A 26,721-nucleotide genomic window follows, 5' to 3' on the forward strand; every position below is an offset into this window, starting at 1 on the left:
CATGACACGTCTTATCTATGTAACTACCGACAATGAATGGTAAGTTTTAATAACCACAAATGGCAGTGGGATTATTTTTTGTGAGACTGTACATGTATAGTCTATATTAGCAGAAATTCAGATATTTACAATGCATATTCACTGAGTTTTCAACCCTAATCCTCTTTAGCGAGATATCATCTATAATTAATTGGGGATGGGGGTTAACATTTTTAATGTTTCCGAATTGCTCATGGCGTGTGTAACAGACGCGACAAAATTGATATACACAATATTAGGAGATGTACTCGAAACGGGAAGGTTCAAGACGAAGTAGACCAACGCTTTATCCCACCTCAAAAACATTCTTAAATCTTTATAATGGTCTTCAATACATAATTTCCAGTTGCACAGTAGTTATTTCCCTTTGTTGAACTCTTATGCACGGTGAGACGCAGTGTGTTGTTACGGAAGCCAATAGGTGCCAGGGTATAGAATTAATATTTATTTAACTGGCGGCCGCCACTTAATTTATGTGGCGGCCACCACTTAATTTAACTGGCGGCCGCCACTTATTAACTGAAGGCCGCCACTTATTATCTGGCGACCGCCATATAAATTAACTGGCGGCCGCCACTTATTATCTGGCGACCGCCATATAAATTAACTGGCGGCCGCCACTTATTATCTGGCGACCGCCATATAAATTAACTGGCGGCCGCCACTTATTATCTGGCGGCCGCCACTTATTATCTGGCGACCGCCATATAAATTAACTGGCGGCCGCCACTTATTATCTGGCGGCCACCACTTATTATCTGGCGGTCGCCACTTATTATCTGGCGACCGCCATATAAATTAACTGGCGGCCGCCACTTATTATCTGGCGGCCACCACTTATTATCTGGCGGCCGCCACTTATTATCTGGCGACCGCCATATAAATTAACTGGCGGCCGCCACTTATTATCTGGCGGCCACCACTTATTATCTGGCGGCCGCCACTTATTATCTGGCGACCGCCATATAAATTAACTGGCGGCCGCCACTTATTATCTGGCGGCCACCACTTATTATCTGGCGGTCGCCAGTTAATTTATGTGGCGGCCGCCAGTTAATTCATCAGGCGGCCGCCAGTTAATTATATGGCGGCAGACACTCAATTTAAATCATTTATATGGCTGTCACTAGTTATTCAATTCCTCTCTCTTTCTCTATCTCTCTATCAAAGTGAAAGGAGTGCAATCCATCCCCAATGCTTAGTAATATGTATGTGATATATACATGTATATATACAATTAAGAGCATTAGATTATTGTTTTTCGATTGTACTGTTAAATATGTAGAACCACGGGGCTGACCCTCCATTTTTTTGACAACGTTCAATTTCTATTATTTTCACATGCAAACTAAATTATTTTCACATGTGAAATAAGATTAATTGGCGGATTGGCTCCCACCCCACTCTTTGGGTGGTAGTAATGAATGGTAAAAATGTAATAATGAATGAACTGATCAATTGAAGGATGAACGGAGTCCCCTCCCTCCAATTTAGGAGTACGAAGTTAGGACAAAAGAGACATTTTAGGTTCCTTTTCTGCTTGTCAACAATTGTAGAAGACAATTTCTCCTCCGACTGTCCCTATACACTTTGAAAAACGATGCTACGTGTTTGCGTACTATTCTAAATCTTTGCAAAATAATCACTTAACGATACGAATTATATTGTTTTTGCAATTGGAAGGCGCCATATATAAATTAAGTGGCAGCCGCCAGATAAAATAACTGGTGGTCGCCAGATAATAAGTGGCGACCGCCAGTTAATAAGTGGCGGCCTCCAGATAATAAGTGGCGGCCGCCAGTTAAATTAAGTGGCGGCCGCCAGTTAAATAAATATTAATTCTATACCCTGGCACCTATCGGCTTCCGTACATGTATGTTGTCGTATTCACGCAGTAGGTACAAATGCTTATGTAATCGCTAATACCAGATATCATGCAACCACCCGCATTGCACGTAAATTTAGTAAGTTTATGAGTATTTGATAATAAAATCGATAATCATCATCTTTCTTTGATTAAAGTATCACTCGTGTACTAGAGGGAATGATGATTTCATGTTTAATTTAATGGAACTATTCAAACAGATTATTCTTGACATTGTCAGTTTAATGTATACCAACTTCTCATGTAAACAGATTTTACGCTTTCAAAACTTTGATCCTTATTCAAAAAGCCAGTCTATCGATCCTATATACTTATACATAATGTACATCTTGTACCCACCCAAGCGTGTAAAAGAATACTGAACGTACCTTCATCACAAAAGAGCTGATATCCCAGAAATAGCGTATTCATAATTGATTCAGCCCGACCATGTGTGATGAAGGAATACGATTAATCACTGTCCGTATTGATACACAAAGCATATATTTCACCGTTACCCTTCATCTTGTACGTTTGAAATATAAATCACAAGTCATAATGTAGGTTGCACTTTGCCACCAGTATGACTTTACTTGTGACTGAATGGATGAGTTGTTAATCTCCAATGTAATTGTAAATGACAACGTAACAATCATAGATTTCAGTACATGTAAATCCTAAAATAAAAATAGTCACTAAACTTTCTGTTCAAATGATGACTCCCATGACATAATTGTTTATCTCCTGATTTGAAGAGTTTTTATAGTCTGTTTTTCTTTATTATTGACATACAGTAGGTATGACGAAACGGTAAAAGCATATAGATATAGAGGGTTTTTTTCAATCATCAAAAAATCCTTCTGCCAGTGCTTTCCAAACCCTCAAACTTTGAATTAACATCTAAAAACGTCCAGCTGGAGAAGTTAAGTAAACAAAACAACAAACAAACATGTATATATTTTAAATGTAAAATACATTTGAATCTTTGAACCAGTTATACAAATGTAGCATTCTGCACGGTTGCTCTCAAAAACGTTGCTACTTGCTATGCGATCGTGAAGACCACTTTAAGTGCTGCTCCGGCAAAACTTAAAATAACAAATAAAAATGGTATGTGCATTACATATGTGCAGCGAATTTGAAAAAAAAATCATCACTATTCAAATTTTCTGGTCAAATGTTTGAAAAAGATGTGGAAGTACAAAACTATACTGTATATTGAGCGGTATAAAATTCAAAACCCCAAACCCTTTTTTTAAAAAAGAAAAAATAATAATACAGTATATTCAGGGGCGGTTCCAGGAATTGCGGTTACGGGGGCGCTACTTTATGAGACTGGGGGCCGCCTTGGGGTCCCCAGTGGGTCCAGGGCGAAGCCCTGGAGGGGGCCTAGTCCCCGGAAGCTTATGGATTTTATAGGGCTTGAAATATGTCTCTTATTTAGTCATTTGTACTATTTTCTATCATTTTTTATAAGGTGAAATTAATAAAATGACGCAAATTTTAAGGTTTTTTCGAAAAAATTAAGTTCTCCCGATAAAGTAATTCAAGAAATCAAAATACTTTTTCACTCATTTCTCCGGGAGTGGAAGAAATTATTGCTTCTTTTATCGTTTTAGTACATTTTTCTAAACAAGATACCACGATTTACCTTAAATTTTAAAATTTTTAGGCCCCCCCCTTAAATCCGCCACTGATACTGTAATTTGATAATTCCTACTCTATCATATCCATTATGAAAGAAGAATTTAATTTAACACTGAAACCGTTCAGATTAAGTGAAATTAAGTTTTCGTTCTTGTTTGGTTGAAGACGTTGCCAGGTACAATACATTTTTGCTGTTACGGAAATAACTAAGTAGTGCACGAAATATGAAAGTAAATATGCGAAGTGGGGCACTACGCTAGGAGTATGTGAGCATTGAGTAAATTATACGTGAAGGAATCTAGGCATTTACAATTGCTGTGAGCGGTGGTCTGTAGACGAGACGAAATTCCATAATTTGCTATTACATGTTTAATTTGTTATTTCTATTGTTAGATTTGTTATAATGTAATAATTTTGTTATAATCCAAATTTGTTTTAATAACACGAATTTTAGAAATGCTTATATCAAATTGTTTATAAAGTCGTCCATATAAAATTAGTATATAATTTATGAAAAAGAATGATAGAATTGGTAAGAAAAGATTAAATAGTTTGAAATGATAGAGTTTAGAATTAATTAACTCTGATTAATACAATCTGTGTAGTTTTCCTGGTCTGTGTATTCAAAGCAGTTGACATAAAAACATAAAAGATATTGGGTTTTTTAAAATATAGATCTAGTATCCTACCATCTCGCCCTTTTCGTCAGTAAAAACCATATAGGCATAGTCCGTTTCGGAAACTGTCATGACGTCACGAAGTGACCTAAATGGGGTGATAGTAGTGAATTATCGTTCCTAGTTTAGCGGCGCTATGTTACCTGGTCCAAGTGATAACGTCCGCATCATTGTAAACTCTCGTGAAACAATAACATTATACTGTTTTTAGCTGAACTTTGAGTTACAAAATGCCAAATAGAGACACAAATCAAACCCTGGATTTTAAAACATACATTAAACCCACCAACACGTTCCAATATTTGGATCGCAGGAGTGCTCACAATCCTTTAGTTTTTATAGGATTCATTATTAAAGGTGAAACCATTCGTCTATAAGAAACACAAATACACCTGGAATTCTCTTGCCTTTGATAACAAATGAGGCACAACTATATCTGCAAGGGGTCTAAGGGCCGCCATAGGGCTCCAGCGAATCAAGGGCGTTGCCTTGGTTGGGAGCAGTGCAAGGAGAAAAACAGATTTTAAGAATATTGAATGAAAGCATCATATATTTTCTGCACACAATGTTGTTAATTCCACCGGCGTCATAAATAACGATTCCACCCGTAATGAAGCGCAATTATTAGCGTTAAGAATATCAAAATTGTGCAAGATAGACATGTAGTAAGTGGATTTAACTTCATTGTTATGTTCAATTCGGCGATGCTTGGAATCTGCAAATCTATCGAGAATATTTGAAATTGAAACTGTCCGATTCCAGTGAATAGATAGCAAAGCAAGACTGAGCAGCCTATCATCGTTCATAGTAGACCTGCTTCAATGCTTAAGACGACTCATTGTAGATAATGATCTGCACAAGGCTAAGAACCAACTGGCATTGTAGTGTAGACCAAATTGATGCAATCATTCTTATTATATTTTGTAAATTAATTAAAATTCTGTCACTATTTCAAGACTTCTCTTCTGTTTTCTTTTTCTTAAAAAATGTTGACTATTTTGTTTCTTTAGTTGAGCTATCTAGAGCTAAAAATCTCGTTGAAGTTAATTTAATCCCAAACCTTATTGAAACATTAATTGGTTTATAATAACTGCTATACGTGTACTTCACGTATTGAAACCAATCTCCGTGCTGATTGCATGGTTATAGAGAATTGTTTATTCAATGAACGTTATTTCATAACAACATCGTTGAGTGTGTGTGTTACATACAGCATTTATTTTCGGGTTGGGGGGGGGGTGTCTTTGCGAAATATCTAGTGAGGCAGTTGCCTCATTGCCACAATGGAAACTACGCCTGTAAGTGACACAAACATCTTATGAAACTTTTCGAAATTTTAAGCATTGTACTAATAGTCAAATCACAGAATGTGGTATCTGAATTGACGTCGGAGCATGTACCGTTATTAGGCAGTGGCATACCGAAATCTGGCTGAAGCGTCTCTAGTTATCCAAAGTTGGCATTTCTATCGTATGTGTCAAGTCTGTTGGGGAAAAAAATAGAACACGGTTTTATTTTTTAATTCGCAAAGATAATGCTTTAATGTAACAGGCGATTTTGAGTATCGAATTACTCGGCTACAAGTTCTCTCCGACGACCTGAGTTTCTTGCATTTCTTTTTCTTAATTCGTTTTCAAACTGAAGTAAACTCATTAAACCATATTTGTAGTTTTTCATTATAATTTCTTTTGCAAAGTCCACTGTACCGATTGAAAATATAAGCAAAGAAAATTATTGTTTAACTTTACTATCCAATGTAAACAATATGTTCTTGGACCCGGATAAGTATCGCCGCCTAGCGGAAAACAGGGAACGCAACTCACTACTATCTTCCATTCGTAGTTGTATAGGCAAACGTTTCTGAGCCGTTTTAGAGTTCTTGTTTTCATGAATGATGCAGGATAACCTCCTCGATCTTGATATGTAATTTGAAATATAAAAGCCTCGGCCAACCCCTCGACTTTTATATTTCAAAACAAGATTTCTCGATTTTCACTAATTCTATTTCTTAAATAAATTCATTTTGATTTTCTTCTTTTATATAGTTAGTAGATCAACAAACATTCATAGTGATTTAGGTCCAATAACATATCACAGTACTAGTATCTGTTTATATTTAGCTAAACTATAAAAATACTACAGCGAAAATTACATGTATACACGTGCATATTGTATAATGGTATGAACATGTATAATTATTATTTGTTCATGGATAGACTCTCTGGTACATGTGCTCAATACATGCAACACTCATGGTAAAAACTATGCAGCATTATAAACAACACTCATGGTAAACACTATGCAGCATTATAAACAACACTCATGGTAAACACTATGCAGCATTATAAACAACACTCATGGTAAACACTATGCAGCATTATAAACAACACTCATGTTAAACACTATGCAGCATTATAAACAACACTCATGGTAAACACTATGCAGCATTATAAACATCTTGGATTATATAAAGTTCCTGCAGAACTTTGCCCCAACAGTGGCACAAGACAAGGGGTTTTAAAGTTCAACCTGATCCTGCATTATCCTTGCTATTTTCGAAGTCCAAACTAACTCCAAGGAAGAATATACTCATTTATATGCACAAATCAAATCAAATGTCATTTATTAGCAATTCCATTTAATAATAGCAAGTACATGTATACACATATACAATGTAGACCCTAAAATCATCAATGGTATTCAACCTTCGAACTGAATGGTGGTTATGAAATTTTCTATTAAAATGGCTTATTACACCAAACCTTTATTCCACGGCTCGTTAAAACAACGCGTATGAAGTATGATTTCACCATCGAAAGAGTGATACCATTAAGCTCTCCATTATTTTATACGAGTATTTAATTTTTTCCGGGATATTGAGAGAAAATTTTAGGACATTCTTTTTAATGAATTGATCGATAAGTAAACTTTAAGTGACATTTTACACACAAACTGAAAAAAAAGGATGCTGTGAGTAAAATGTCAAAAATTTACACTTCGACAAATTCTTTAAAGAGATTGTTTAAACCTTATAATTCAAATTCGTTCACAATACGGGTCCCCCAAACGTTAGAATAAAGGCGCCGAAATAAATCCCATAAAAATAACCCGTAATACGGAAATTTCGGGATGTACCGGAACGACAGATTAGAATTAATGTTTATACACCGCGGTCACGTGCTAGTAAAAAAAAACATAGGGCAACGTTCACATCGATAACTTTGAAAATGGTGTTTCGCTAGCAGACGGTCCGTAAATAGCTTTATTATACTTTCATGTAAAATACTCGAACCTGATTGGTCGAGAAGCATTTGAAAAAGCATATTGTTACCCTCTGAGAACAAAAAACACGCGCCCCAGGGTGATAGTATCTAGCAACGGGTAACAGTACTTGACAACGGGTGATATTATAAAAAATTATCACATGCGTCAAATTTATGCGCGTACGGTTCGCCGTAGATTGTTAGACGACGTCGTTTGAGCGTTTGTAATAAACGCGAGTACCCGCATCGAAATACGAAATATCGCATGACAGTGATTGATTAAATGTCAACAGACGTAAGTTTTTCTGCTTTCCAGTTTACATAACATTCAGTATAATAAAACAAATATTGCATGTAGTTGAGGGTAACATTGAAATTTTCACCCCGAGAAAACCATTGTCAACCGAGGCGTACTACATGCAATATTTATATAATGTACAGTCCTGAAAAGAGGAAGAACGCTGACGATCCAAGTCACTAAGTACTGGTGCTCAGTACCTGGGTGTAAAGCAGAAAGAGATTCTCCGTTTTTTAACCTTGTCGGTATATAATCGTCTCCTCGGGGATTCATTTCCCTCGCCAACTCACATATTAATTTAATCAAATGCGATTTTCTATAAATGGTTGTAGTCATTCCTTTCTTGGAAATATAGCATTTTAATGCAGGAATTTGATTGCAATTGAAGTCCTCCATACTTGTTTACTTGGGTGTTATTGTAATCCGGAAGTGAGCTATGCCTTAAAATATTACGTTCAACGCACGATAAACTGTATCTCGAAAGCCCCGTATTGCAGAAAAGTTTGAGAAATTTAATAAGCAAAAATTAACATAAACTTATTTGATAATATACGATTTATATAATAAACAATTGATACACAAGTGTATATGTTCTTGGATAACAAACAGCAGAGATTATTTCTGCCTGTCCATCTTTCAATTCTACAGTGTAATTCTGTGTGCACTGCACATGGTACTCATTTTGTCTTCAAGCTCTTTGCGAAAGGTACGTTAATCGTTTCACTGTTTTCCATTTGGGGTAGTGGGTGGTTCTTCGCTGAACATCCGTTTCAAAAAATAGCAGGGTGTTCCAAATACAGTTTCTGGTAAAATGACAGTCAATTTGCATCGAGAAAAGTGTTCAGTCTACAATATTATTTTACGATTTTTTTTACAGTGTTAAGGACTTACGAATTAGTGAGGTTAGATGAATTCAATTTTAGCTTTAGATTTACGTGTTTATTCTGTGGTGATTTTAAAATCGTTTTGGAGCGATTTTCTGATATATTACGGGTATATAGGAGGCATTCTAACTTGTGTTTGCTAACTTGTGTTTGCTAGTTTCTCATTCAGGAAGACTTCCAAACAAGGCGAACAACTTTATAGACAAAAATGTAAGGAGCGGATCTAAATTATTTTTGGGCAATGTTGGCGTCTAAGATTAGAGCTATTGAGAATGTTCCACATTTATTTAATAAATATCATCGGATGTATCGATGGGACACTTTTACAAGTTTGTCTTTGGTTTGCGGAATGGTACATCATATTTGGCTCCATTAAGTTTGTCTGGATACGTATGGTCCCGAAGTCATAATGTTTTAACAATTTTTCTTCCAAAGGACCTGTACATGCTACATAATTAACGCGTTGTTCGAGATGCGCGGTAGGGGACGGAGCTTATTTTTCAGCGCAAATCTAAGGTCACAAACTTCTGTGGAAGACTGCGTATGCTGCATATATCATTATTTCTAATCACAAAGAGAGGAAGAATTGATTCATTATTTGAGGTGGTGGGAGAGTTGACTCTATCGGTGAACTGTTCAACATAGAATTGATTCATTATTTGAGGTGGTGGGAGAGTTAACTCGACCGGTAAACTGTTTAACATATTGATTCATTATTTAAGGTGGTGGGAGAGTTGACTCGACCGGTAAACTGTTTAACATATTGATTCATTATTTGAGGTGGTGGGAGAGTTGACTCGACCGGTAAACTGTTTAACATATTCGAAAACATAAATCATTTCATTTTCCTAAAGTTCTTATAGATTTATTGCACGACTACAAAATTTAATTATGAAAATGAAAAGTTTGCCCTTGGAATATTTTGGGTACTGTGATATTAATTAAAATGCTATATATATATATATATATATATATATATATATATATATATATATTTACGTTGGTCGTGTTTTGTGGCCATGTTTAAAAAAGAAATGCTCTCAGAATACATTATTTTTGAGAACCGGTATTTATTTTTGAAGAATTTCCTCCCTGAACTCTCACCTGTGGGAAAGGTGGTCTCTACCCGCATCTAACCCTTATCGTGTAAAGGTAAATTATCTTTTAAGAAATACGTACTTGTATGTTTTATATAATAATCATCATTCTCTTGTGTGTATTTTCAGGTTTAACAGTTTTGTTGCTCCTGGGTACAACGTTGACACAAGGTTAGAATTATTCGCTATAAAGCCCACTATTTTTCACACATTCAGTCTACATAGTAGCAGACTCATGCATGCAGGGGGCCATTCTCTCACAAGAGGGCGCGTTACGCAAGCTGAGAATGGCAGGGGGCCTGTCTTCTTTCGACGTTTGTAATGTTTTATCTTCATGTTTTACACAGTATACAAAAATATTTTGTTTGTTTGTTTTACGTCACTGCACAGGTTTTGCAGCTTCAAATTATTTATGATGATTGAAAAATTGCTGTGAATTTCCGGGTGAGAATCGGTCCTTTGGTTTGCTGAAACCAAAGATCTTCCGAGGCCTAATGGTGGCCCTGCATTGTGTCCGCCCTTTAAATAACAAAATTCTGGATCCGCCGGAATAATATGTGTCACTCATTATCCATTAATTGCAAATACTATACTGTTATCTATCATTGGTGAATCTTAGCCGAGTTGGATTTGAAAAATTCGCGAACTTGTGAGCGAATTTTCACATCCAACTAATGCCAGTGTTCACCAATATAAGTTCAATAACTCCTTAATCATATAGCCAAACTATATACATATTCTTTATTTATTTTCTTGTCAAGCTAGAAACTGAAGGATTATTGACACTGCCTGCAATATTACAGTTACTAGAAACTGAAGAATTATTGACACTGCCTGCAATATTACAGTTTGCAATATTACAGTTACTAGAAACTGAAGGATTATTGACACTACCTGCAATATTACAGTTAGTAGAAACTGATGGATTATTGACACTGCCTGCAATATTACAGTTACTAGAAACTGAAGGATTATTGACACTGTTTGCAATATTAGATACTAGAAACTGAAGGATTATTGACACTGCTTGCAATATTAGTTACTAGAAACTGAGGGATTATTGACACTGAGGGATTATTGACACTGCTTGCAATATTAGTTACTAGAAACTGAGGGATTATTACGGAAGCCGATAGGTGCCAGGGTATAGAATTAATATTTATTTAACTGGCGGCCGGCACATAATTTATGTGGCGGCCGCCACTTAATCTAACTGGCGGCCGCCACTTATTATCTGGCGGCCGCCACTTATTATCTGGCGGCCTCCATATAAATTAACTGGCGGCCGCCAGTTATTTTATCTGGCGGCTGCCACTTAATTTATATATGGCGGCTGCCAATTGCAAAAACAATGTAATTCGTATCGCTGAGTGATTATTTTGGAAAGATTTAGAATAGTACGCAAACACGCAGCATCGTTTTTCAAAGTGTATAGGGACAGTTGGAGGAGAAATTGTCTTCTACAATTGTTGACAAGCAGAAAAGGAACCTAAAAATGTATCTTTTGCCCAAACTTCGTACTCCTGAATTGGAGGGAGGGGGCTCCGTTCATCCTTCAATTGATCAGTTCATTCATTATTACATTTTTACCATTCATTACTACCACCAAAAGAGTGGGGTGGGGCCAATTAATCTTATTTCACATGTGAAAATAACTTAGTTTGCATGCGAAAATAACAGAAATTGAACGTTGTCAAACAGATGAAGGGTCAGCCCCGTGGTTCTACGTATTTAACAGTACAATCGAAAAACAATAATTTAATGCTCTTAATTGTATATTTTTCACATACATATTACTAAGCATTGGGGATGGATTGCACCCCTTTCATTTTGAGAGAGAGATAGAGAAAGAGAGAGGAGTTGAATAACTGGTGATAGCCATATAATGATTTAAATTGAGTGGCGGCCGCCATATAAATTAAGTGGCGGCCGCCAGATAAATTAAGTGGCGGCCGCCAGTTAATTTATATGGCGACCGCCAGATAATAAGTGGCGGCTGCCAGTTAATAAGTGGCGGCCGCCAGATAATAAGTGGCGGTCGCCAGTTAAATTAAGTGGCGGCCGCCACATAAATTAACTGGCGGCCGCCTGTTAAATAAATATTAATTCTATACACTGGCACCTATCGGCTTCCGTAGGTTATTGACATTGTTTGCAATATTAGTTACTAGAAACTGAAGGATTATTGACACTGCCTGCAATATTACAGTTACTAGAAACTGAAGGATTATTGAGACTGTCTGCAATATTAGTTACTAGAAACTGAGGGATTATTGAGACTGTCTGCAATATTAGTTACTAGAAACTGAGGGATTATTGAGACTGCCTGCAATATTAGTTACTAGAAACTGAAGGATTATTGACACTGCCTGCAATATTACAGTTACACGTGTTTTCAATGTTCATCCAATTGTATCGATCAATGCCCGTGAAATGTTTCAAATTGTGAATAAACTGGTCACGGTAGCTCTGTCGTAGAGCGCTCTTGAAGTTTGAGTCACGCGCGCGCCATGACCTCGTCAAACATAGGTAGTGGATTCCTCCTTCGCCAAATGCTCAGCATTTAGAAGTGAAAATCACGGGTCTTTCGGATACATCACAGTCGCTCGTCTTTTTCCATAGCCGTTTGCGGTTACGGAAATAGCCGAGTAGTTGCGATTGGTGTCGCGGCAGACGTTGACCCTCACTGCTATGGCCCTGAGCACTAAGCATAGGTCACTTTATCCTTTAGATGAGGCGAAACAACAATTGGAGTCCATTCCCGTGGTCAATAAAAGCATTTATACTGTTCAAAAATTAAAATTTTATACATAGACGCCACAGACGATGGATTCTAAATAGTATTAATAGTTCCTTTGTTTTTTGTCATTAGGAATACCGAAATATCAACTGATTCTTAATCTCTTTAACAAGCAGTTTTCGTCATGGTACTTCCTCATGAATAATGATAAACAAAGTGGGCGGGTCTTACTACAAAGGACAACTATAAATAGACCCCGTGCTTTCCCTCTTTATAAATCACATGACATTATTTATTTGTGTTAGAATCATGATATATTTTTATCAAATGAGACCTATGCATGGTTTTTACTGAATTCAATATATATGCTGCATATATGATTGGTATATTTTTTTTTTAGAATGGATGGTATTTATTTGTTATGTTTAAAACTTAATTTATCAAAACACATTCGGTCATAGATACCGCCGCTGAAAAAATGAAATTAGAAATTAGAACAGATGTTATTGTTATTCAAATAGTTATGTACTAAATATATGTCACAAGTGCAATAAAAACATCCACCTCTCTTTTTCTTGGGCTTGAGGTCGAGACTTCGTGCAGATTTAGCTTCTTTATTTCTTGATCGAATTTGTCTTGAAGCAAAATTGTTTATGAAAATACCTTGATTATTTATTTTCATTGTTAAAAAACACGTGCTGTGAAAATACACGTACCGTATGCACGCATAAGCCTATCTTTTTTGGTTAATTGTATCACAGGTAAAATAACGAACCATGTGATGTGTAAAATCTTAATAAAGAAAGTAATGTAAACAATGGAAATATTTAATTATTTGTTTAGAAAATTAGATTCTGAAACGTCAACTTATTTCTAATAATGATAACCACACGAGAATATAACTAAATACAGTTTATAAAAATTTGGTAACTAAACGCACGCACGCACGCAGAATGACTTTCGATTACCTGCAATGACTTGAATTATCCTGTAATTTATGTTTTCCTCCTTTCCAGGTTTAGCCTTAATGTGCTTGCAATGTGTTAATGTCCTTCAACCGCGTCATTGCAACGACATCACTTATTGTGCTGAGAACGAGGTTAGATATAAACATTTACACAAATCTGGGAAACCGTTTTTTTTTTTTTGGTCTGTCTCTGTGTCACAAACTTCGACCTTTTTTATAGCTGCAGATCTGTAGCTTGGAAATTACTGGGACAGACTAAAACCTTCGATTTACAACGAACGTTTTTCTGCACACGGTTGAACTTGATATCTGAGATCTGTATTCTAAATATAGCAAAGCCATTTAAAAAATTTGATATAAGATTTCTTAACATATTTTCCCACTATGCTTTTGTCCAAACATACATGTAATTTCAAACAGTATGCAAACTGAAAACTCTTAGCTTCAAATGAGTTCGTTTATTGACGTAGTCATGTTATGTCAAATCGACGGGTCATTTCCGTAACCATAGTATTTTTGAAACAATAATGTATATGTAAATTGATGTCCCTAAAAGTATTTTTATTATATATTTTTCATGAAATCATCCAGGTTCGGTATAGAATATAATTGTTTAAATAGGTTTGAATATTGAACTAGATTCAAGGCTTTCATTAACCTAGTTACCATCCCCGACACTCTGTTACTATGTTTCGTATAATGAATATATACAAAAATCAGCGGAGTTTGAATTGCTACCTCAACAAACCAAATCACTGGAACATGCGAATTTTAGTTGGCATGGTGCTTTAATGAATGTGTAGTCGTATAATATGTTAGAAAAATTTTCTATCAAATTTTTGAGACGGCGATGCAAGAATACAACGATATAAGGCCTCAACTGTGTACAGAAAACCAGCCCCGTAAACGGAAGGTGTTTAGAAGAGGTGGGTCTGTAGCTCTCTGGTCCGTCCCAATATTTCACAGAGCTACACTTCTGTAGTAACTTTGCTCACAGCCTTTTAACTATACCTGATAGAGAGGCACATTTTAACTTACCTGATAGAGAGCTATATTTTAACTTATCTCATAGAGAGCTACATTTTAATTATACCTGATAGAGAGCTACATTTTAACTTACCCGATAGAGAGCTATATTTTAACTTACCTGATAGAGAGCTACATTTTAACTTACATGATAGAGAGCTATATTTTAACTTACATGATAGAGAGTTATATTTCACCAAACCTGATAGAGAGCTATATTTTAATTATACCTGATAGAGAGCTATATTTTAATTATGCCTGATAGAGAGCTACATTTTAACTTGCCTGATAGAGAGCTACATTTTAATTATATCTGATAGAGAGCTGTATTTTAATTATACCCCATAGAGAGCTATATTTTAACTTATCTTATCTTATAGTTTAACTTACCCGATAGAGAGCTACATTTTACTTATACCTGATAGAGAGTTACATCTTAATTATACCTGATAGAGAGCTATATTTTAATTATACCTGATAGAGAGCTATATTTTAACTTACTTGATAGAGAGCTATATTTTAACTTACATGATAGAGAGCTATATTTTAATTATACCTGATAGAGAGCTATATTTTAACTTACTTGATAGAGAGCTATATTTTAACTTACATGATAGAGAGCTACATTTTAATTATACCTGATAGAGAGCTACATTTTAATTATACCTGATAGAGAGGCACATTTTAACTTACCTGCTAGAGAGCTATATTTCAACTTACCTGATAGAGAGCTATATTTTAACTTATCTCATAGAGAGCTACATTTTAATTATACCTGATAGAGAGCTACATTTTAACTTACCCGATAGAGAGCTATATTTTAACTTACCTGATAGAGAGCTACATTTTAACTTACATGATAGAGAGCTATATTTTAACTTACATGATAGAGAGTTATATTTCACCAAACCTGATAGAGAGCTATATTTTAATTATACCTGATAGAGAGCTATATTTTAATTATGCCTGATAGAGAGCTACATTTTAACTTGCCTGATAGAGAGCTACATTTTAATTATATCTGATAGAGAGCTGTATTTTAATTATACCCCATAGAGAGCTATATTTTAACTTATCTTATCTTATAGTTTAACTTACCCGATAGAGAGCTACATTTTACTTATACCTGATAGAGAGTTACATCTTAATTATACCTGATAGAGAGCTATATTTTAATTATACCTGATAGAGAGCTATATTTTAACTTACTTGATAGAGAGCTATATTTTAACTTACATGATAGAGAGCTATATTTTAATTATACCTGATAGAGAGCTATATTTTAACTTACTTGATAGAGAGCTATATTTTAACTTACATGATAGAGAGCTACATTTTAATTATACCTGATAGAGAGTTACATTTTAACTATACCTGATAGAGAGCTATATTTCAACTTACCTGATAGAGAGCTATATTTTAACTTATCTCATAGAGAGCTACATTTTAATTATACCTGATAGAGAGCTACATTTTAACTTACCCGATAGAGAGCTATATTTTAACTTACCTGATAGAGAGCTACATTTTAACTTACATGATAGAGAGCTATATTTTAACTTACATGATAGAGAGTTATATTTCACCAAACCTGATAGAGAGCTATATTTTAATTATACCTGATAGAGAGCTATATTTTAATTATGCCTGATAGAGAGCTACATTTTAACTTGCCTGATAGAGAGCTACATTTTAATTATATCTGATAGAGAGCTGTATTTTAATTATACCCCATAGAGAGCTATATTTTAACTTATCTTATCTTATAGTTTAACTTACCCGATAGAGAGCTACATTTTACTTATACCTGATAGAGAGTTACATCTTAATTATACCTGATAGAGAGCTATATTTTAATTATACCTGATAGAGAGCTATATTTTAACTTACTTGATAGAGAGCTATATTTTAACTTACATGATAGAGAGCTATATTTTAATTATACCTGATAGAGAGCTATATTTTAACTTACTTGATAGAGAGCTATATTTTAACTTACATGATAGAGAGCTACATTTTAATTATACCTGATAGAGAGCTACATTTTAATTATACCTGATAGAGAGGCACATTTTAACTTACCTGCTAGAGAGCTATATTTCAACTTACCTGATAGAGAGCTATATTTTAACTTATCTCATAGAGAGCTACATTTTAATTATACCTGATAGAGAGCTACATTTTAACTTACCCGATAGAGAGCTATATTTTAACTTACCTGATAGAGAGCTACATTTTAACTTACATGATAGAGAGCTATATTTTAACTTACATGATAGAGAGTTATATTTCACCAAACCTGATAGAGAGCTATATTTTAATTATACCTGATAGAGAGCTATATTTTAATTATGCCTGATAGAGAGCTACATTTTAACTTGCCTGATAGAGAGCTACATTTTAATTATATCTGATAGAGAGCTGTATTTTAATTATACCCCATAGAGAGCTATATTTTAACTTATCTTATCTTATAGTTTAACTTACCCGATAGAGAGCTACATTTTACTTATACCTGATAGAGAGTTACATCTTAATTATACCTGATAGAGAGCTATATTTTAATTATACCTGATAGAGAGCTATATTTTAACTTACTTGATAGAGAGCTATATTTTAACTTACATGATAGAGAGCTATATTTTAATTATACCTGATAGAGAGCTATATTTTAACTTACTTGATAGAGAGCTATATTTTAACTTACATGATAGAGAGCTACATTTTAATTATACCTGATAGAGAGCTACATTTTAATTATACCTGATAGAGAGCGATATTTTAACTTACTTGATAGAGAGCTATATTTTAATTATACCTGAAAGAGAGCTATATTTTAATTATACCTGATAGAGAGCTACATTTTAATTATACCCAATAGAGAGCTATATTTTAACTTACCTGATAGAGAGCTACATTTTAATTATACCTGATAGAGAGCTGTATTTTAACTTACCTGATAGAGAGCTATATTTTAACTTACCTGATAGAGAGCTCCATTTTAATTATGCCTGATAGAGAGCTGTATTTCAATTATACCCCATAGAGAGCTATATTTTAACTTACCTGATAGAGAGCTACATTTTAATTATACCTGATAGAGAGCTACATTTTAACTTACCTGATAGAGAGCTACATTTTAATTATATCTGATAGAGAGCTGTATTTTAATTATACCCCATAGAGAGCTATATTTTAACTTATCTTATCTTATAGTTTAACTTACCCGATAGAGAGCTACATTTTACTTATACCTGATAGAGAGTTACATCTTAATTATACCTGATAGAGAGCTATATTTTAATTATACCTGATAGAGAGCTATATTTTAACTTACTTGATAGAGAGCTATATTTTAACTTACATGATAGAGAGCTATATTTTAATTATACCTGATAGAGAGCTATATTTTAACTTACTTGATAGAGAGCTATATTTTAACTTACATGATAGAGAGCTACATTTTAATTATACCTGATAGAGAGCTACATTTTAATTATACCTGATAGAGAGCGATATTTTAACTTACTTGATAGAGAGCTATATTTTAATTATACCTGAAAGAGAGCTATATTTTAATTATACCTGATAGAGAGCTACATTTTAATTATACCCAATAGAGAGCTATATTTTAACTTACCTGATAGAGAGCTACATTTTAATTATACCTGATAGAGAGCTGTATTTTAACTTACCTGATAGAGAGCTATATTTTAACTTACCTGATAGAGAGCTCCATTTTAATTATGCCTGATAGAGAGCTGTATTTCAATTATACCCCATAGAGAGCTATATTTTAACTTACCTGATAGAGAGCTACATTTTAATTATACCTGATAGAGAGCTACATTTTAACTTACCCGATAGAGAGCTATATTTTAACTTACCTGATAGAGAGCTATATTTTAACTTACCTGATAGAGAGCTACATTTTTATTATACCTGAAAGAGAGCTATATTTTAACTTACCCGATAGAGAGCTCCATTTTAATTATGCCTGATAGAGAGCTGTATTTCAATTATACCCCATAGAGAGCTATATTTTAACTTACCTGATAGAGAGCTATATTTTAACTTACCTGATAGAGAGCTATATTTTAATTTTATCTGATAGAGAGCTATAGTTTAATTATACCTGATAGAGAGCTATATTTTAATTATACCTGATAGAGAGCTATATTTAACTTACCTGATAGAGAGCTACATTTTAACTTACCCAATAGAGAGCTATATTTTAACTTACCTGATAGAGAGCTACATTTTAACTTACCTGATAGAGAGGTACATTTTAATTATACCTGATAGAGAGCTATACTTTAACTTACCTGATAGAGAGCTATATTTTAACTTACCTGATAGAGAGCTACATTTTAATTATACCTGATAGAGAGCTGTATTTTTATTATACCCCTTAGAGAGCTATATTTTAACTTACCTGATAGAGAGCTATATTTTAATTATACCTGATAAAGAGCTACATTTTAGTTATATCTGATAGAGAGCTACATTTTAACTTACCCGATAGAGAGCTTTATTTTAATTATACCTGATAGAGAGCTACATTTTAACTTACCTGATAGAGAGCTACATTTTATTTATACCTGATAGAGAGCGATATTTTAACTTACCTGATAGAGAGCTACATTTTAACTTACCCGATAGAGAGCTATATTTTAACTTACCTGATAGAGAGCTATACTTTAACTTACCTGATAGAGAGCTACATTTTAATTATACCTGATAGAGAGCTGTATTTTTATTATACCCCTTAAAGAGCTATATTTTAACTTACCTGATAGAGAACTATATTTAACTTACCTGATAGAGAGCTATATTTTAATTATACCTGATAAAGAGCTATATTTTAATTATATCTGATAGAGAGCTACATTTTAATTATATCTGATAGAGAGCTACATTTTAATTATACCTGATAGAGAGCTATATTTAACTTACTTGACAGAGAGCTACATTTTAACTTACCCGATAGAGAGTTATATTTTAACTTACCTGATAGAGAGCTATATTTTAATTATACCTGATAGAGAGCTACATTTTAACTTACCTGATAGAGAGCTATATTATAACTTACCTGATAGAGAGCTACATTTTAATTATATCTGATAGAGAGCTATAGTTTAACTTACCCGATAGAGAGCTATATTTTAATTATACCTGATAGAGAGCTATATTTAACTTACCTGATAGAGAGCTACATTTTAACTTACCCGATAGAGAGCTATATTTTAACTTACCTGATAGAGAGCTATACTTTAACTTACCTGATAGAGAGCTACATTTTAATTATACCTGATAGAGAGCTGTATTTTTATTATACCCCTTAGAGAGCTATATTTTAACTTACCTGATAGAGAGCTATATTTTAACTTACCTGATAGAGAGCTATATTTTAATTATACCTGATAAAGAGCCACATTTTAATTATATCTGATAGAGAGCTACATTTTAATTATATCTGATAGAGAGCTATATTTTAATTATACCTGATAGAAAGCTACATTTTAATTATACCTGATAGAAAGCTACATTTTAATTATACCTGATAAAGAGCTACATTTTAATTATACCTGATGGAGAGCTATATTTTAACTTACCTGATAGAAAGCTACATTTTAACTTACCTGATAGAGAGCTATATTTCAATTATACCTGATAAAGAGCTATATTTTAATTATACCTGATGGAGAGCTATATTTTAATTATACCTTATAGAGAGCTATAGTTTAACTTACCTGATAGAAAGCTACATTTTAATTATACCTGATAGAGAGCTATATTTTAATTATACCTGATAGAGAGCTATATTTTAACTTACCTGATAGAGAGCTATATTTTAACTTACCTGATAGAGAGCTATATTTTAACTTACCCGATAGAGAGCTTTATTTCAATTATATCTGATAGAGAGCTATATTTTAACTTACCCGATAGAGAGCTACATTTCAACTTACCTGATAGAGAGCTACATTTTAACTTACCTGATAGAGAGGTATATTTTAACTTACCTGATAGAGAGGTATATTTTAACTTACCTGATAGAGAGGTATATTCTAATTATACCTGATAGATAGCTATATTTTAATTATACCTGATAGAGAGCTATATTTTAACTTACCTGATAGAGAGCTATATTTTAACTTACCTTATAGAGAGCTATAGTTTAACTTACCTGATAGAGAGCTATATTTTAATTATACCTGATAGAGAGCTACAGTTTAACTTACCCGATAGAGAGCTTTATTTCAATTATATCTGATAGAGAGCTATATTTTAACTTACCCGATAGAGAGTTACATTTTAACTATACCTGATAAAGAGCTACATTTTAACTTACCTGATAGAGAGCTACATTTTAACTTACCCGATAGAGAGCTTTATTTCAATTATATCTGATAGAGAGTTACATTTTAACTTACCTGATAGAGAGCTATATTTTAACTTACCTTATAGAGAGCTATATTTTAACTTACCTGATAGAGAGCTACATTTTATTTATACCTGATAGAGAGCTACATTTTAACTTACCCGATAGAGAGCTTTATTTCAATTATATCTGATAGAGAGCTATATTTTAACTTACCTGATAGAGAGCTATATTTTAACTTACCTGATAGTGAGTTACATTTTAACTTACCTGATAGTGAGTTACATTAAAACTATACCTGACAGAGAGATATTTTAATTATACCTGATAGAGAGTTACATTTTAACTTACCCGATAGAGAAGCCTGACTAAGTAAATTGAAAGGTTGAGGCTAGGAGATCTATAAAGATTGAGAACTTGGCAAATTTCGTATGTTTAGTGTTCTGTAGATTATATCGTTCCCTATTAACTTTAACTCCCAAAGTTTTTTTCAAGGATTTGATGACTCTATATCGAATTATTCTACTGGCTCCAATCGATTGATCATCCCCTCTACCCCAAAACGAAACAGTTGTTACCTATATTTATATTTTAAGCTGTTGTCTACATTTTTAATGCGTAAATATTGTCAAATGACAAGTAAACGTTCTTTCACGACTGGTTATTCATGCTGCGTTGATCTTTGTATTGTAAAATAAACTATTTATCCAAAAATTCAAATCAACAAATATAAAGATTAGCGAAAAACAAACAAAAATTTCATTTATCACTAAAGGCGCACACCATTTCCTTTTAGTTAATGTCAAAGATATGGAAGCCTTACTAGGTTTTGCTTTTAGAAAACGGCTCTATATTCAAGGTTAGGAGAACAGCAAAATGTTCCGACACCTTATGTAGCAGAAGTTGTTTGCGAGAAGTTTACGCCAAGTTGGCAAAATAAGAGGGTTTTTTTAACCTAAGTATATCTGTGTTGTCTATGATGCGCCTACTACAGAACTAACACAGAAACATATCCCTTCTGACATTCCCATTGATTACAATTTTAGGTTTGTTACGTGGAAAGGGTGGTGTCACCTGATGGACATCGCTATAATTCAGGATGTATGCAGCAAAACGTAAGAGATTATGAAGATTAATCTATTCCTGGAATACGGATTCTGAATACATTTGTATTGTCCTTCTTTGCATACCTATGTAGCAGGAAAAGTTACTGATCTGGCACAATATACACAATCGTCCAGCAGGGTTTTGTTCACAAACGCCATATCATCCTTAATGTAGAGATTTAAGCTGGAAAACATCCAAGGAAAGAGATATATTTTCATGATATATAGCTTTTTACATCCAGTAGATTGGTTTTAATTGAAATTTTTGAGCAGATATGTATGAGACAGAATTCCAGCAGTTCCATACAAGCCTTCAGAAACGGTTTGATACAGACCATTACCTGTACCGGATGTTGTCAGTCAGATCTGTGTAATTCGGAGGGATGCGGCGAACCAGGTAGAGTTTTTTAAAATATCAATTCGTTGAAGTACTAATAATTGATGTCGACATTGAAAATACAGTGGATCTTTGAATTTTATGGACAAACATTTGAAACACTATAAAAATATTTTCGTACAAATGTCCGATTTTGTACACGGGCTGTCAACAGAGACATTGAAATAAAACCAGAAATAATTAAGTGACATGAAACGACATTAGATTTTCCCCACCCTCCACGAAAACTCCAAACCCTACCCCTGATGTTAATTAGCTATTAGGTATGATACATAGAAACAAAGTATTGTTATTTGAAGAAATTCAGAAATTTGATAACCTTTTTCATCTTCTCATAAGGATTTCCCGCCATTCGAGGACCCATGTGTTTGGGTTGCTCTCAGACTCGTAATGCCACCGACTGCCGTACGATTATCCACTGTAGAGAGTCGGAGGTAACTAGTATTTATACTATACCACATTACGAAAGAATTACATGTACACAAATTTATTTTCTTGTTCCAATGATATAGATTAACACACCTATACTGTTCATTAAATCCAATGATATAGATTAACACACCTATACTGTTCATTAAATCCAATGATATAGATTAACACACCTATACTGTTCATTAAATCCAATGATATAGATTAACACACCTATACTGTTCATTAAATCCAATGATATAGATTAGCTATAACCTATACTGTTCATTAAATCCAATGATATAGATTAACACACCTATACTGTTCATTAAATTTTAAACTTTATTGCTTCAGTATTTGAGCTGAACAAATTAAGCAAGTATAATACTGAAACTCATCACACATTAATTTCATAAAGCTCATCGACGGAAAACTTACACTCGTCACCACATCTGTTACAGTGTTAACAATACAGTATGTCTTTGTAGGTTTGTCACATCACAGAAGTAGTTGAGTTTGGAGATATAATATATTCGACAGGATGTGTGCATTCACAGGTAATACAGATAAATTTCGGTATATCAGTCTTCCTTAAAGATGATAGTATGAAACCACATTCGAAAGATATTGTTGATCTAAATTATGTACGGTTTCTTTTCGACAAGATCGAAGTTTTCGCAACCAAATATATAGTAAATAATCATTTCTCTACGAAAACTAGTATTTGCAATATATTTGTGCGAAATTGACAAAAGTTTTAAGTGTAAATTCCGTAATTCATGTTAACAATGCAACTATCGAAAGCAAGATGTCATACATTGTGCTTAACCCATTATAATCTTTTGATATCTCGATGACGTATGAATATTTTTCAACAGTTGTGTTCAAGTTTTGTTTCAAGACCCTTTTCAATATCGGAACTGTCCAACTGGCACAATACCCCAGGAACACAATCTTTATCACTAACAAAACAACCTTCAACTCCAACACAACCATCACTGCAATCAACAACCATGTTAGCACCGTCAATTAATACAAAAACAGCAAGCACACGTGCACATACTCACCCTACTAAGGACCATGTCTTCATCACCTCACATATAGGTAAGTCTGACAACAAGTAAGTACTTTATAGCCAAAACGTGATGTAAGTTGAACTGTGATATAGAAATTTTGTATTTTGATTGATTGGAGGAATGGTTGTTTTCCTTTACCAAAATATAAGCCCCATGTCACACAGTTGTTGCAAATTTGCAAACATATTTGTGCCATGTTTGAAGCAAACTAATTGCGGCGCATTGCCGCAAGTATATTTTTCGTGTTTTTCCCTCTGGCACAGTTTGAAGCAAAGTTACACACACATTTGCTGCACACTTCTGGCACAGTCTGCTAGAAATTAACCCTCCCTTTAACTACCAGAACTTTTCGAGTTTTCCTTCAAAGCTGGTGAAAAAATGTCAAATTGAAATTAAAGTATTTTAGTCACATTTTCATATAATGTGACACACACGTGCACGCACGCACGTACACACGTACACACACATTGGTGTGATTAAAATAACTTCTCCTGTATTCTCTATATGTAGGTGTGGTCGTGGTAGGCAAGAGATCAGCACAAAGACGGTTTGTAGATTGCAGTCAATGTTGTTATGGTGATTTATGTAACCATGATTGTTCGAGAGCAAGTAAGTCAACCAAGATTCTATTCAAAAAATAATTTTCAAACATAGATATTTTATATAACGACAAGGGGCATATTGGTTTGCACATGTCTTTCGGTCGGTAGGCCAAGTGTTGTCCGCTCAATATCTTGAGAACGTTTGTGCATTGATACCCCCTAAAGAGTAGGTGACTGTTATTGGTCAAAATGTCTATGATATCATGATTCCTTTTTCATTTTATTGCCATTACAACCCTTTGCCTGAATCAAACTTAGTATTGTTGCTGCTCCTGACTATTTTCCTCTATCATTACAGGCATTATGAACTTACAGATATCTAAATTTAAAGTTGCTCCTTTTAAAAATTGCCACGCGTGGGCATATACATGTATGTTCCTCAAATATTTCTTGCATTGATTAAGCCTTTCATAAAGTACATGTATATCAGTTGAAGGACTTATTTCTCTATCCAAAATTAGGTACAACTTCAACGGTTTCATATTTGACTTTTTCCTCTCCATCACCACAAACAACTCAACAATATGTTACCAGTTCACCCGGATCCTCCACTCCAAACAGTACAGTTCAACACACTCTTCCACACATTTATACAGCACAGACATCTAGTTCTTCGATAACATTGCCTACCCAACACACAAATAGCCTTCCAGGTATTTGATAGTGTTTTTTCTTTCTTTTTACATTAAAAAGGAATTATGAATCGTGTTATATCAAAGAGCTTTTACTCTTGTCTACATCTAGATACATCAGGAGACGAATTCCTTTTGGCATTTTCCAAACATGAAAACGGAAATGATGCAGATAATATCACCTTACTTGTTACGTCCAGTGAAAATGGACATATCAGTATCCATCTTCCGATCAACAACACGTACATCAACACTACAGTGACAAAAGGAGAAAATGTAATCGAAATTGATCCTCATATTACCCTTAACAATCTTCAAAAAGAAAATAAATCAGTTCATATCGTAACTGACGTTAATGTAACGCTTCAGGTACACGAATATCGAAACGTATTTGACACAGGATTTCTGGCATTGCCTACGCAATGCTTGTCTACAAAATACATTGTTTCAACTGAACCTGCATTTGATGGTGCAAACCCATCCTACGTGACCGTTGCTGCTCTGAAGGACAATACGGAGGTTTCATTTAGACTTGAATTAAGTGGAAATGATACGATTCAATACAAAGGTAAAAGTTATGGCAAATATGATACATTAAACATAACTTTGAATCAATACGAGACTTTCCAGTTAACGGGAATTACAGATTTTACTGGAACGGTGATTCAGAGTTCGCAACCAATTTCAGTTCTGTCTGGAAACACGGCAACAGTTATTCCCAAACCTGTGGATTCGTCCAGTATCTTTGATGCCCAAACACTTTCTCAAATGATACCACCTGCAAGTATTCTTGGCCAAAATTTCATAATTCCGGAATTACAGGGCAGGCATAGTTACTATTACAAGATCATCGCTTCCTATCCCAATACTCGCGTCACTGTTGGAGACAAAACTACAATTCTTCAAAGCGAGGGATCCTTCCAAATGTTTGAATCCGTAGACGGAAGATCTATTAGTATCTCAAGTGACAAACCAGTGTTGGTCGTCCAGATTGCGAAGACCATGCAGTCTCATTATGACACGGCCAGTGGAACAATGATTGTAACACCAGCTGTTGAACAATTCAAATCGGAATACACGGTGATAGTTCCTGATCCACCTAAGAGAAATCATCAAACTAATTACAAATCTTACATCTCCATTATCACAGAACTTGATCAAGTAGATAATATCGACATTGACGGAAGCAAGTATGATGTGTATAATTCTAACCTGCAGACTGTACATCTAAATGGTAAATCGTATTCCGTAATAACATTGCAGATGGATAAACCTGGTCTACACAAAGTGACTAGCGTTTCCAGATATCCTTTCGGACTTGTAATGTATGGGTTTGATTTTGCACAGGGTTATGGATATCCAATTGGACTGAAATGTTAAAGCTACATTTTTGTATAACAGAAATTTGTGGAGTTGCAATGTAAGGTTAGGTATTCTGTTTTATTATTACCTGCAGATGGCTTATTAGACACTAGTGTTTAAACATTGACTTGTCAAAAAGAAAATCTAGAACACTGAAACTTAAAAAAGCTACAACAATGTAGGTAATGAAATATCAATTTGTCAAAGACAAAAATGTACAACAAAGACTATTGAAGACATCTTTACTTGAA

General features: G+C 34.2%; 1 protein-coding gene across 1 annotated transcript; it reads left to right on the forward strand.

Annotated features, from left to right (window-relative positions):
- On the forward strand, nucleotides 1–26,721 carry LOC125649468 (uncharacterized). Its single transcript, XM_048877028.2, has 11 exons — nucleotides 1–39; nucleotides 9,899–9,940; nucleotides 13,526–13,608; nucleotides 21,934–22,002; nucleotides 22,267–22,390; nucleotides 22,730–22,824; nucleotides 23,287–23,355; nucleotides 23,677–23,902; nucleotides 24,385–24,483; nucleotides 24,938–25,129; nucleotides 25,221–26,721. Exons 1-11 carry the CDS (start codon nucleotides 33–35, stop codon nucleotides 26,486–26,488), a joined length of 2,274 nt encoding a protein of 757 aa, XP_048732985.2. The 5' UTR covers nucleotides 1–32; the 3' UTR covers nucleotides 26,489–26,721.

The sequence above is a fragment of the Ostrea edulis genome, chromosome 1 (genome assembly GCF_947568905.1).
Source record: "Ostrea edulis chromosome 1, xbOstEdul1.1, whole genome shotgun sequence".
NCBI lineage: Eukaryota > Metazoa > Mollusca > Bivalvia > Ostreida > Ostreidae > Ostrea > Ostrea edulis.

Coding starts and splice junctions, on each gene's coding strand:
- LOC125649468 (XM_048877028.2), top strand. Junction 23,356..23,676: donor CAGGATGTGTGCATTCACAG/GTAATACAGATA, acceptor ATTTTTCAACAG/TTGTGTTCAAGTTTTGTTTC. Junction 25,130..25,220: donor ACACACAAATAGCCTTCCAG/GTATTTGATAGT, acceptor GTCTACATCTAG/ATACATCAGGAGACGAATTC.